At 34.2% G+C, this 15,479-nt stretch overlaps 1 protein-coding gene across 1 annotated transcript in view; it reads right to left on the bottom strand.

Annotated features, from left to right (window-relative positions):
- The window catches only part of MPP7 (membrane palmitoylated protein 7), a 234,541-nt gene that overhangs the window by 40,432 nt on the left and 178,630 nt on the right, over positions 1-15,479 (bottom strand). The window contains exon 13 of the mRNA XM_023536171.1: positions 7,310-7,323. Coding sequence (XP_023391939.1) covers positions 7,310-7,323 — 14 coding nt within the window. The remainder of the gene's footprint in view (positions 1-7,309; positions 7,324-15,479) is intronic.

Genomic DNA, 15,479 nt, shown 5'->3' with positions numbered 1-15,479 from the left:
TAATGTAGGGGTTAAAAACTATAAGCTCTTTTTCTGTTAGAAGACATTTTTTCAAATATACTTAAATAAATTTTTGATACTCCTCTGAATTTAAGATGATGTGTAAAATATAAAAAAAAAAATAAAAGTGTCAATGCCCTCAAAACATCCATATCTAAAAGGAGACATAGAAAATATTCCCAAATATTTGTAGTTTTAGGGGTTTCACAACATAGGCTCATGATTAGAAACTAAGATTTTTCTTCAAGTACTCTTAATCTGTCTGATTGGACTTCGACACTTCTCTTAAGTAAAAAAAATTAAACTCAGTTATGATTTGGATATTTTCAAAGCTACTTCACTACATTTTATTTCTATAATGCCATTCATTGAGATAATTAAATTTAATGCTTACATATGTAAATTAAGAATCATTTATTATTAAAATAAGCTTCATATTGCAGATAAGTGTTATACTTGTTAACCCTATCATTTCAAATGTTAATGATTTTTTAATGGTTAAAATCCTGAAGCATCCAAAATATACAGAAGTATGGGAAACATAATTTATGAAACACCTTTTCAAAGAAATTGGTTGAAGCCACTAAAATTATAATTATAAAATTATACAGTAACATAGAAATGCATCTGATGTAATAAATGGAGAAAACTGGACAGAATACAATAATCATACTTACACTCTGGGTTTTACTTTTTTACTAATATAAAAATTAGTATAGATACAGAAATACAGAAGAACATGTATAAAAATGGTTGTGTTAAGGAGAGAGGGTTGTAGGCAATTATTGTTCTATTTTTCAAACTTTCTGTAATGTTAGAATTCTGTAATGTTTAGAATTTGAAAAAAAAAAAAAAACCACACAAAAAACACAGAGTTCATAACATATGAACAAGCGAATGAACTCCCAGTATTGGCAGATGTATTTGTGTGGTTATAACAACATATAACACAAAATACATTTTGACTATGTCTCAAAGGCAGGGTCTCGTCTTCTACATTTTGAAATGATTACGGTAATAAATCAATGTTTTTAAATGTTCACCATAGTTAGAAATAACCAATAAATTACAATATTAAAAAGGCAATGAAAGTGAAAATAATGGAAAATGTTTCTTGAGAAAATGAGAAGGTAAGAACTAAAGATCAAAGGTCAAGGAAGATAAAGAGAGAACCAGCAGTCTCACCTGAGAAGTGAAGATGATAGTGAAGAAAAGCAGTCAGGGTTCTGAAAACTTACAACCAAACTAAAACATGGATGTGAAATCTTTTTTAAAGTCACAAATCGTTATCATATTCTTTGGCTCCTCTAAATAACTTGAGTATAAATTTATAATATAAATATTTATATTTTTAATGATCTTTTTCATGAAATTTTGACATTTAGGATGGTATTTTATTAAAAATACATGACTATTTTATAAACAAACATGTCCATTAACACAAGAGACCCTCCAACAGAGTCAAGGTAACTCACCACCACCACTAACAGCCTCAAAAACATACATGTGAACCAGGGTAAAGCGGTACGTGCTTTTATGTTAATTCAAAAGAATATATACTATTATGTTACCACTTATAATTTTCAAATGGGACAGTTTTAGTCTTTAGTTACATTATTTTAGGTATCCAAACTGGTCTAATAACATCAGGTATTATGCATTCCCTTGTTTTTTAATAATAATTTTCCAATATGTTTAAGTTTTACAGATGTTTGTAGGATGGGCAAAGAAGAATCTCAGTGACACCTGTTTTAATCGTAACAGAGCGACAGGCACCTCGAAAATTAGAGATTTACAGAAGGAACCACTCTAAAGTTACTAATTTTTGAAGAAATACACTTATTTGATACAAACACAATCAAGAAAACTGCTTACTTTCTTAGAAGGAGATAAAAATAAACATCTTAATTGTTTTTTCTCATCTTAAATATACTCAAATGTGGAGTTTTTTAAAATTTGGGAGAACTACCAAAAATATTGTATGAATATTTTTTTGTATCCTAAAACACTGGATTAATGTGAAGAAGCAAATATTTCACTAGTTCAAGTTAACTAGTAACTTAATTACAAGGAAAATTTTAATATAAATGACTTTTAAAAGAAGACTTAAAAAAAACCCACGTGGACATTAATAAAAACTAAGCAGCTGAAAACTATTATACAATGTTAAGCTCCTGACAACAAAACATTGAAAATTTCCATTAAAATCAACATTTTTAATATAAAGCCAATATTGTCATAATGATATAAATCATAACAGACATGTAAAAACTATGTAGTAACAAGATCCTAAGACAAAATTATTGTTGAAATGACGCTCTCATAGTATGCCAATTATAAAATTATCCCAAAGACAGGGGAGGATAATTAAGAACATCTTAAAGCAACAAACAAGTAAAAATCTTGGGAAGAGGTTTAAATTGAAAAGAAATGCCAATACAAAATTATAAAAGTTAATAATAAGATCTGAAGAAGCTGGGAGAGCCAGCTTCTATATTCATCTTATGAAACAGTGTCAGGGGAAAAAAAATCAGAGAAACATGAACGTTATCATGGATTACATTTATCGACCGCACAGATGCTAATTTTGTATATGAAGGGGAAAAGGCGCTTGAACAAACAGAAAATTCATCTCTGGAATGTTACAGGTTCAGAGTTGCTCTCAGTAAAACTTAAAGAAGTGTTCAAATGCCATAAATACCATTGAATCTTTCAACTCATCTCGAGCTAAAAATAGAAATTCAAAGTACCTAATAAAATCATAGAAGCTAATATAAAATATCAATTTGCAACTTCCAAGGAAAAAAAATCACTTAGGTCTTAAAAAGTTTTCCTGATACCACTGACAATTTCTAAAGCGTAGCACAGCATTACCATAAAAAAAAAAAAGAGAAACCATATGAGAATTTAATTTTCTGCCAGCCAGCTAATAAAGAAATGAGTTCTTAGTTATACTCTTTCGAAATTATGAGAAAATACAGTATGCACATATAAAATTGAATATAAAAATATAGTTCTGAAAAGAGAGGAAAATTGGATTTGAAATTTTAATATATTTTTTTAAGTTGAGTCTATGCAACCTAAAATTCTCCAAGCAGGAATGGTTTCTTTCTGTAGAAAAAATATTTCCAAGTAGAATTCCAGACATGTTGAGATTATGCAGAGTTCTTTCTTGTTCAAGAAAGAACCTGTACCACTTTTGAAAGAATGCTTCTAAATGTTCTCTTTGTATAAATTTTATTTTTTGGAAAAATATTAAGGCAGTATATTTAGACATAGCTATATTTACCTACATAACATTCTTTAATAAAATGGATGAATATTGGCAGAAATGGGAATTTTTATGAAATTTAAAAAATAGGCAATGTAACTTGTTGAGGATCAATGGTGCTTATTTATAGGAGAAATAAGACACAGGTTTAGAAAAAACAGACGTATAGATGGATAAATAATAACATTTAAAAGAAATAACGCAAATGGACAGTTTTGATTTTATTAAACTTTATGGTAAACACTTTAGTTAAATAGAAAGAACAGTCTTAACTTACATAAGTCCCAAAAACTGATCTTGTTTTAAAAGAATGCATGAAGTACTCCAGCAAGGGCAAAAGTGGAGAAAAATTGATGATTTTTCAGGAAACCATTTGCAAGAAATTATGTTTGAAGACAGATGCATGATAAGCAGCACTTTGTGAAATGATTATAACGAGATTTCAATAATGAATTAACCAGAGGTAAAATATTCTGTAATTCTTACCAATGTAAAAAAAAAAAAAAATCACTCTTCATATGCACTATTTTGTATGGCATTAGGAAAAAGGAGAGAGAATCTTTAAAACAGACCATTGTACCATCAAGAAACAATTACCTTTAGGATGCACACACATGCGCGCGCACACACACACCGAAAATACACTAACTTCCACACTATCCACCAAAGGTAAATGAAATAGATATATAATTAAATATAAATGAAATATATGTAACAAGTGAAATATATATAAAGTAAATAATTTGCAATCTTTATATATAAAAAGACTGGCCACCTTAAAAGGTGCAATTTTCTGCAATTCATATTTACAGCATACTATCGATTTCCCTTCATGTTACTATAAAATTTTATGCAAATACCACACAACTTATATTGCCCACTCAGTGTACTTTTTTCCTCCCTTCCAAAAATAAAAGCCAAACGTTTTTTTATTGATAAATATCCTGACCTCAAAGAATGTGGTGTGTTACACATCAGTAAGAATCATACCACACAGTGTACATTTGTATCAGCGACAGCTTATTAAATGTGGTTTTAAGATACAATTCATATACAAATAGACATTCAATTCTTGGAGTATTATAATATTGCTTTTTTCAAAAGAGTCCAGTTAGATTATTGTGGAATAGTATGTATTTTTCAAAAATGTAACTGATCATCAGGTAAGGACTACTTATATACACACTGTTTTGTGCTTAATTTTTATGTACTTCAAAGGAAGTGAAAATAACCAAATGTATTCACTGGGCCATTGGCCTAATTTTAATCGATAGAGGTCATGGGTCTACAGGTTGACCCTGGGCAGTCCCAGTTTTGGTTCGAGGTCTGCAAGGTAGATCACTTTTGTTTTTCCTTTCCTTCTGTGGACTCGGAAGACACAAGGTGTGGAGGAGGATGAAGGACAAGGCTAAGGTTCTAAAATAAAGGTCTCAGAAATTTTTCTAAGTAGATTTTGGAAAAGCCCCCGTAAGAAGGCTAAACTTCCTGAAACTCCCTCGATTATTTTCCGGAGCTTCTCTAGAACTGGAGAAAGACATCATGTGCCAAGGATGGCTATAGACCCACTCTGTGTACATAGATGTTCTTTCAAAATAGTGGCACTTGGACATATCTGTGAAAGTAGTGGTACCTGCTGGCATTTGACGCACACCAGAATACTATGGTCATTTGTATGACACACAGTGACTAAAATGTTACAAATCTATTCCACTTTGTTGACTTGTACTGTTTAAATTACTTCTTTTAGTGAAAGAAACATTTGATATGTGGAAGACATATCAAATCTCAAAAGGGTAACTTTTTCCTCAATGCATTGATTACCATGGGTATATTTAGAGTAGGAGAATGGAGAAGGTGATGGTTAATTTTATGTGTCAAATTGGTTGGGACACAGTGCTGACACATTGGGTCAAACATTATTCTGGATGTTTCTGTGAAGGTGGTTTTTGGATGAGATTAACATTTAGACCAGATTACCCTCCATAATGTGAGTGGGCCTCATCTAATCAGTTGAAAAGAGATTAACTTCCCCTGAGCAAGAAGGAACTGTGCCAGCAAATGACCTTTGGACTTGAACTACAACTCTCCTCTGGATTGACTGGCCCACCCTGCCTCCGTAATCACATAAGCCAATTCCTTAAACTCTCTCTTTCTCTTTGTATATATGTATGTTTGTGTGTGTGTGTGTGTGTGTGTGTGTGTGTGTGTGTGTGTGTGTGTGCACACTCTGTTTCTTGACTAATACAGAGGATTAAGAAGGAAATGTTAATTTTAAATGTTAAAATTTTAGAATAAACATTTCCTAGTTAGTGCAGAAATCGACTTATATTTTAACGTGCCTTAGAATAGAGAAAAATCAATAAATCCAATTTTTGGTCCTCTGAAAGGATCGATAAAATTTATAAACCTTTATCTACTCTAATTTTAAAAGAGAGAGAAGACCCTAATTACTAAAATTAGGAATGAAAGAGGGGATACTGCTACCAACCTTGAGGAAATAAAAAGAGTACAAGAAAATACTATGAACAACTATATGCCAACAAATTAGATAGTTTAGAGGAAATGGACCAAAAAAAAAAAAAATGAAAATCCAAACATCTTTAAACAAGCAAAGGGAATAAATTGGTAATCAAAAACTTCTCACAAAGAAAAAAGCCCAGGGCCAGATGGCTTCACTGGTAAATCCTATCAAACGTTTAGAGAATAATTAACCCAATCTTTTACAAATACTTTAAAAAATAAGAAGAGTAGGGAACACTTTCCATGTATGAGGCCAGTACTATACTGACATTGAAATCAGACAAAGATATCACAAGGAAATCTATAGACCAATATCTCAATTCCTCAAAATACTAGCAACCCAAGTTCAATAAAACCAAACATAAAAAAAGGATTATATACCGAGAGCAAGTGGGATTTATCTTAGGAATGCAAAGTTGGGTCAACATAAAAAATCAATCAATGTTAATACACCGCATTAGGAGAATTAAAGAAAAAAGCCACAATCATCTCAATTGATGCAAAAAAGAATCTTCTATATTCAAGATGAAGTAATCTTCAAACAGATAGTTTTACTACTTTCTTTCTAGAGGCCTTTTATTTCTTTCTCTTGCCTAATTGCTCTAGCTAACACCTCCAGTACAGTAAGTGTCAAGAATGTACATGCTTGTCCAGTTTCTGATCTTAGGGTGATCTCATCTAGCTTCATGGCTTTAAATTTGATCTAACTTTGACAACTTCCAAATCAATACCCTGAGCTCAAAGCTGTCTATCCAACTGCCTGTTTGACATCTCTGTTTGGATATCTTAAACTCAATATATCCTAAATGGAAAACCTGATCTTCCCCTGCCTAAACCCTCTCTTGCAGTTTTTCCCATCTCAGTAAATGGTGACTCCATCCTTGAAGTCACGAATTCCAAAAACCATGCACTCACCCTTGATTCTCCAGTCTGTCTGAAAATCCTGTCACTTCTACTTTCAAAGTGAATCCAGAATCTCACATCTTCTCTCTACATCCAATGATATCTCGGTTCAAGCCACAGTCATTTTTGTCTGGATTATCACATAGTTTCCTGCTTTTGCCCTTGCTCCACGATGGTCCTTTCTCAACTGCTCAGCCAGAGTGGTCCTTAATGTACGTCTCATCATGTCACCGTTCTGCTCATAATCATTCTATGATTTCCCATCTCGCACAGAAGAGAGCCAAGGAATGCCCCTCTGCCTCTCACCCTTCCATAACCCCTCTGCTACCTTACTGACCCATAAAGTCTTCCCTTGTTCACTCTGCTCTGACCACACTGGTCTCCTCACTGATCCTCAGACACATCAGAGCCCCAGGGCCTTTGCACATGCTTGTTTCATTCCTTGGAATGCTCATTTCCCACAAGCCTTCAGGCTTTTGCTCAAATATGACCTCGGTGAGGCATGCCTTAACTATCCTATTGAAATTCGAAGCCTCATTTCCGCAGCTCCCCACATCACCCCATTTCTGCTTTACTTTTCCTCATAGCACGTATTACCATATAACATACTACATAGTTTCTTTGTCTGTCTTCAGTTCTATCCCAATATGGAAGTTCTATGAAAGGGTATTTGTTTTGACCTCTCTTAAAACTCCAGGTCCTAAAACAGTCTAGAAACATACAAGGCACTCAATAAATACTAGGGAGAAAATCTAGAAACAGCATTATAAGAAAGTTATATTCTGTAAATACCAGAAAAAATACTGCTAACCAGAGCTATACTGACTTTCTCTTGAGGGCGGACATGGAACTAGAAAGGGAGAGGGAAAGGAATTCCTGTTCGGTTTGTGAAAATTACAATAAATACTATTTCACTTTTAAACAATTTATTAAATAGAGCCATATGAAGCTGCTGCCATTCTATTGTTTTTTGACCTTCAAAAACAGCAATTTTATATACCTCAACCTAATTAACATCTTACTTTGATATAAATTTTTAAATTATCTTCAAAATTACGGTGTGAGAACACAAAAGAAAAATTAGACAGGAAGAAAACAATTTGGATTTGGCTATAAAAATTAAAATATCTCTATCCTGTGAAAATTACATAGAATAAGGTAAAATCCAACCCAAAGGCCAGAAGAAAATGCAAAAATGCACTCAACAGGGAGAACATTAATATTCGTGACACAAAGAGCTCGTCAAATTACTAGGAAACTGATAAAGAATCTGATAGAAAAAAATAGGCAAGGAAATGATAATTCAAGTGAAAAAGAAGAAGAAAAACTAATAAAGAGTCAGAGTATTGCACCAAACCACAGCATACTGTAAGGTGTTTAACCAGATAATACTTTTACCATAAAACAGATTTATCATTTGTTAGCATGTTGCTTATGAGACCTCTTTTAAAAATGCATAAGATCTGTAGGTATTTTAAGAATTTGGCTTTTGGGGGGAAAACAATGCCACTAAACAGTCAATATGTTCAATGAATTTATAACAAAGTGATAATAGTATAAAAATATAGTATTCTCCCTTTTTCCCCAGAGGATATGTTACAAGACGGCCAGTGGATGCCTGAAACCATGGACACAGTACGGAACCCTATAATATACTATGTTTTTCCTATACATACATACCTATAGTAAAGTTTAACTTATAAATTTAGGCACAGTGAGAGATTAATAATAACTTACATAATAGAACAATTATAACAATATACTATAATAAAAGTTATGTGAATGTGATCACTCTTTTCAGGGGATCCATTGCTGATTGAAGTCTCCATACAGGCTCAGTGTTTTCTGGCACATTATTGTCAGTCAGAACATGTTTCCTGTTCATGTTTTTTACCCATGAATTTCATGCCTTTTCCATCTTAACTAAGCACTTATCACATACTGCGGCCATAACGTTAGCCGTCTGAGGTGCAAAAGCAAAACTAGCATGAATTTCTTTTTCCTTCTTCACAATTTCACAGAAGATTTGTTCTCACCATAGACCTTAGCAACCTCAGCATCTGCTCTTTTCTTCCTTTCCTGATTAAGAAGAACTTTCATCTGTTCACTTACAGGAAGCACTTTACATGCGGCTTCTCTTTGGCATAACTTAATTGCTAGCACCAATGTCTACTCTTGCACTCTGGGGCCATTATTAAGTAAAATAAGGGTGACCCAAACACAAGCACTGTGATAGGTAACAACTGGCCTGATAACCAAGGTGGCTACTCAGTGACTAATGGGCGGGGACTGTCTGCAGCGTGGAGACGCTGGACAAAGGGATGATTCACATTCCAGGCAGGATGGAGTGGGACGGTGGGAGTTTCATCCCACTACTCGGAAAGGTGACCAACTTAGAGCTTACGAATCGTTTACTGAATTTATTCTGAAATTTCCCACTACTGTTTTTGGACTGTGGTTGACCACAAGTAATTGAAACTACGGAAAATGAAACCTTGGATAAGAAGGCAGGCAGTATGCTTCTCAGGTAACTTGCTAGATTCCCTGAACTCAGTCATAACTAAACAAACTTCTAGGTGCATGAAGCTATGGTGGTCTCTTGACACACATGTGTCAGACAAGCATTTAGACCAGAAAGAAAGAATGTCATGATGCACATATATTAAAACGTATGGGCCATATTTTTTTCTTTGCTATAGGAAGGTGTGGAAAGGACAATGATAATTTCTAAGACCAAGAGGTGGAGTGCATAGCTATACTCTATAATCAGGGCTTGCAAATTCAAAAGCCTATAGAAGCTAAACAGGTAGAAAACTCTTAAACTGCATTCTGTCGAGACTAAACATTTTTGCACAACATTCAGCTGTAGAAGAAATAGGTTGTCCTATTTTTCTTTAAATACTCTGTGGTAATTTTTATTTCCCCACATTTGAGAACGCGGATACAAAGAAATACTTCTTATTATGATATGAGCACAAACATAAGTGTTAGGAGAATGCCTGCTGATATTCTGCAAGCACTGGCAAGACAGGAAGGAGCGGTGGAGACTGTGTTGAACTGGAGAGCTTGTGTTCCGTTTGAGGAGTCGGCTAATTATGAGTAGTTGAGAAATGAAGTTGGTCAAAACTTTTGTTAAAGGAGCCAGAAAATTTTACATGAAATTTCTCATATTTGGGTGCAAACAAAAATATATCTTTCGTTTAAACACATCTTAAAGATGGTCTGTGAGCCACCAATAATGACACAAATTATTATGATTTATGATATTCTCATTTTACCTACATGGTGCCCTACTTTCATCTGTAATAGGGTGATACAGAATGGTCTCTTGGAAGCACAAAGCCCTCTGCCTTTGCAACGGAAAGCACTTTTCTGGGTTCTGGAATATCTACATGCTTAACTTCACCTGCTAATGCCAAATTCTTTTACCTGAAGTACTCCTGTGGTCTCAATTCCATCTAATCTAGTCTGCTTTGGGGCTTTGTTCAACCCGTTACTTTCCGCCTCAGACATTCAGTCCTTTACCATTGGTCCCGTCATCTGTCTACAAAATTGATCCTATTTTCCTTTCCCACTAAACTATATCTGCCCTCAACTATGAAAACCTGGCTTGAACTCAAGCACTATCTTGCTTTCATTGTCCACGGCTCCTCCTTGCAATTTCTCTTCCAGGAAAGTTATTTCTCAGATTTTATCTGTGACTCCAGATGACAGCGTTGTTGCCAATGCCAGTGCCATTTTACCAGAATGCATTTTCTCTAAACTCTCTAAAGAAACCTACTTTACTGATCACCTTTGCTTTTGTGCTTTGATTTGTCTACTGATTAAATATTAATTTTATAAAACTCCTACATGCTTTAAGAGATATACAGATTAAAAATCCATATTTTGTTACTTGAATGAAATTTTATACAAAGAATAATGGGAGTGCAAAAATCAAGCAAAATGGTAATAAATGTGTAAATGACAGCCTGTCATTGAAGGTCTCACATTATTAAGTGGCATGCTAAATTTCCAGCCCTATCATCTACATGTCACCCAAACTTAAATATGCCTCAGGCTCTGCAACAGTCATCTCTCTCCACGTTATTGCCTCTACCTTCATCCTCTGCTGCTAATGATAATTCCACCTAATCCATGGTGCCCAGTTTTAATGTCATCTCTTGTGAGACTGAGTCCCTCACCTTCACAGGCTCAAATGATCCACCTCTCTTCTGAATTAAGGCATTTTATGTGACACTCATCAGATAATGCTTTTTGCCGCGGTTATTCATTGGATGGCTATACATGTCCCATCTAATTGAGTATAAACCATTAAAATCAGAGAGAGCAGTCACCCCTCTATTTTTGAGAGAGGTAGAAGCTTACAGTCATGGCTGCCCATTTCTTGACCTCTCCCTGTATCCAAGTGTTCAGGTGGTCTCCTCCCACACCAACTCTGGCTTGGCCATGACACTGTTTTGACCAATGGGACATTAGCAGGTGTGATGTGAGTGGAGGCTTCAACAACACGTATCTACCAGATTATTTTCTAATGCTCTCTGGAACCGTGAGACCACCAGCTTACTGGGGAAGGGTGAGGGACTACATGAAACAGAAACAAGTTCACCTAGCTCACCAACCCCACCTCCCAGATCAACCAGGCCCCAGCCAAACCACCAGACTGCACTGATCCACCAAGCTAACACAGACCAGAACCACCTGGCTGACCACAGAATCAGGAGAATAATAAATGCGTGTCGTTTTAAGCCATTAAGGTTTCTGAGGATGTAAGGGGAGGCATTAATCGATATACAGAGTATCTGGCACGCTTGTTTTGAATAAGTAAAGAATTAGTGAAATTTTAACCTCTCTCTGATCATTTAATTCTCTCTTAGTAAATTATAGCTTTTCCAGCCTAAAAATTGGCATGCTCTATCTTTCTGCACAAGGTTTTTTGTTTTGTAGAACAAGAAACTAGAAGGCGGTGTATTTTAAAGGATAGAGTACAGGTATTATATCTACGTAGATGTGGAATTGAAACCACAATTCACCATTTACTATTTTTAGGAAATCCTGTAAACGTTCTGGGCCTCAATTTCCTTTCTGTAAAGTGAATAAAATACCACCAATTTCACAGTATTTGAAATACTATATTATACATATTAAACACCAAATATAATATCTGACACATTTCTTCAGTAATCAAGAGATATTATCATATACATTTGACGCCTGAACAGCACAGGGTTTAGGGGTGCTGACCTCTGCGCAGTCAAAAATCCACATTGCAATTTTAACTCCCGAAAAACTCAGTTGTTCCTCAGCATCTGTGGGGATTGGTTCCAGGACCCCCGTGGATAGCAAAACTTCAGATGCTCAAGCCCCGTATATGAAACAGCATAAAACCATGCATACACACCCACCAACTCTAAACTTCAGATGGAAAATACTGTTTTCGATCCATAGTTGGTTGAATTTGCAGATGCGAAAACTGAGAATACAGAGGGCTGACTATATATTTACTGAAAAATATCTGCATATAAGTGGACCTGTGAAGTTCAAACCCACGTTGTTCAAGTGTCAACTACAGAAATATTAATCTGAAAATAAGGAAATTGAAGCAGTTATCTATAAATCTGTTTCTACACTATTACCCCTCATGACCGAAAGTAGAAAACTTGTGAGCATATCAATACATGGCAAGGTTGGGGAACAGTCTGAAGTGAAATGCAGATGATAGTTCTGATGCCTTTAACAATTTCTAGATATCTTGGCTTTTGTTTATAATATCCCTTGGCGTGGCCAAACTGGAAATTTTTCCTTCCAATACAGATTAATCATAAAGTTTAATTATATTTGGAGCTGTTCAGTCAATGGTTATTTAGGGGATGGTGTTAAGGGAATAATAAATCATTAGAAAACATCACCAAAAAGTTATTTACAAAGAAATAAGTTATTTAGAAGCTTTGAATAATTTACAGCTAACCAGATAATTTAGAAAGCTCCAGATACTGTTAATGGAGTAAAATTACTTAGCACAAATGGATGCTCTATCATCTTCTCTCAAAAAATATATAATGGTTTACAAAAAATATAGCACCTGGAAAGCTTCTTGAATAATAACCAGAGCACACTACAAATTCCTTTGTGTCCAACCCATTGAGCCTGTTTAATACAAAGGATCGTGCTCCCCCACTGAACAGCAGGACATGCTAATGAAAATATGCTAATTTAAGGTAAAACAATATAATGGTTTTGAAGAAAGCAACAGAAAGAAAGAAATCTTCTTCCATGACCAATTGCTCACCTATATAGGTTCCACTGTGGTTACCAGCATAGTCAGCATCTTCTGGATGGAGTGTAAAAGCATTCAGAACAAAAGCCAAGAAATAAAGCAGAAGTTAGATGCCCAGCCACAGATGCAAAAAGTAAACTACTTAAAACAATTATGTAAAGCACAGCACAGAACAGCCTTCACAATGCCACTCTTAAACATAAAACGCTGTTTTATATTTAAGTTTAAAGTAGCATTTCGAAATATCATGCAATTCTTTTCTCAACCTTCTTCAGAGGTTCCTTGATACAGTTCCAAGAAAATTATAAAAGACTAGCCTGGGATATTTATACTTTCGCAGTTAAGGAAATGACAACACTTGATCCCCAAAGTAAATTTATTTTTGTAAATCAGGCTCTTTGATAATATGTAAAATATAGCACTTATTTGGGCTCACTGGATTAGACAGAAAGGTTAAGATTAAGATGCATCCTTTCTTTTAATAGAAAAGATTCTGTGTTGGAAAGGAATAAAGGCATAATATTTCTATTTTTATTTTGCCTTTTAAAATGAACAGATGAAAACATTTAAAAGTAATATGCTATTAATTATTTCCAGGAATTAATACTGGGCTATGCTTGTCTTAAAAACTTAATTTAAGCAGAGGAATACTTATTATATGGGCCTCTAATCTTTACATAAATATACCTCTAGAACTAACAGCACAGCTCGTGCAGAAATCAAGTAATTGAGAAGATTCTCCCCATATCCATGTTAAAAATAAGTCTTTCAATATGTTTGAATAACATTGTTTTCCTCATTCACCTTTTTTTTATTCAGACTACTGACAGTGAAAAAAAAATATAATGTACTAGTTCAGATTACTTTCCATATTTCTGCTATATGAAGCAAATATATTATATATATACATATATATACGAATGTATATATATGTATATATATTTGTGTATATATATATACATTCCTTTCTAAAACAAAGTCCAACCATGATTTTTGGTACTGCAATGTCAAGATGGGAGTTTGGACGTACAATATTTTATAAACTATTTGTTATATCCAATTTAATCCCACACATATGTGCACTAGACTACGCAGGGGAGCTTTTATACATGTACCTTTAATTTCCTCTGAGAAGCACAAAGAAAATGAAAAAGGAAATGATTAAATGTGCAGAAAATACAATTAAAGTAGGAAGATATTGCATCCAAGGGAAAAAAAAAATCTACCTACCACACTCAACTGTTTCCTCATCTTAGAAAAGCCAAAGGAAAAAAAACAAATGTATTTTAAATATTTCAAAATTATTAGTCAACAAATAAATAGAATTTATGAAAAATATACATTTTAGACTGTACTCTTGGTCTAAAAAGAATGTATATACATAAGCAGTAAAAGCATATAGCCTTCTTATAGCTTATTAAATACCTAAATGGAAAAAATGAGAAAAAAACTGTCAGTAATTTTTTGAAACAATATCCTTCATAAGGGGATCATATTTATTTTTCATAGAACAGTTCTGTGTGTAAACTAATCTGTTCAGCACTGAGGCTATTCCATGATAAAAATAGTAAAAAGAAAACATTTTAGAAACAACCAATTTGCCTTTAAAATGCCTAAATCTAAATATTCTGTAAATTCAATAACATCCTGATAATTATCACCTTATTACACCTGTGAAATGAGTCAGGCAGAACCTTTTGATTCTGTCTATCATGTCTGATGAAAGGGATTTTAAAAAGCGATTCTTGAGTTACTAATGGGACAGCAGTTTAAGAGTTAAGTTTGACTTAGGCGACTCACCTTCAGTTAAAGGTGGAAAAAAAACTGGCAACTTAACAGAAGCAAAATCTACCCACAAGTCGAAGCAGAATGGGTTTTGCTACGTGACCTTACAGAGTGAGTGTGACTGATCAGCAAAGTTCTTTGCTCCTTTATGTCTCCTAACTACAGAATGGCAGTCAAAGAAAACACAGGAGAAAGTGTACACCATGGCATTTTTGCTTTTCAGATACCTATGGGTCCTCAAACTGTATTGGTTTTATTTGAACGGTATTAGCAAAAATGGCAAGTAAGTTATTATTATTCAGGCAATTATTATGAGTCACCCACATTGTAAGTTTATTTATACTTGTTTCTTAGCAGCGCTGAAATGCAATACACACCTAAACAAATTATTAGAAAATCAACAATCGACCACGTGATAAGCATGGGTTAGCCAAGCCAAGCAATTAGGCATGCTGGAAATAATAAGCACGGTGCTTAAAACTGATCAGTCTGCAATCTCAGAGACTCCACCATAATGAAGATTGTTAAACAGAGAGTACATTTTCAGAAGAAACAACAGGATAGAGTATTGCACCCTTGATTAAAGAACCAGTGTCATGTAAAGCAGATGAAAAAAGCCATGTCGATCACTCACGCATGATTAAAGCCAACCCACAATAAAAATAAACATATTTTATATTACATATAGTATATGTTTATGTCATATTCTAATAAAAGGTCATG

This window comes from Pteropus vampyrus, unplaced genomic scaffold (assembly GCF_000151845.1).
Source record: "Pteropus vampyrus isolate Shadow unplaced genomic scaffold, Pvam_2.0 Scaffold150, whole genome shotgun sequence".
In the NCBI taxonomy this organism is placed as follows: Eukaryota; Metazoa; Chordata; class Mammalia; order Chiroptera; family Pteropodidae; genus Pteropus; species Pteropus vampyrus.
The sequence above is the reverse complement of the archived record's forward strand: the minus strand, read 5'-3'. Positions and strand labels throughout refer to the sequence as shown.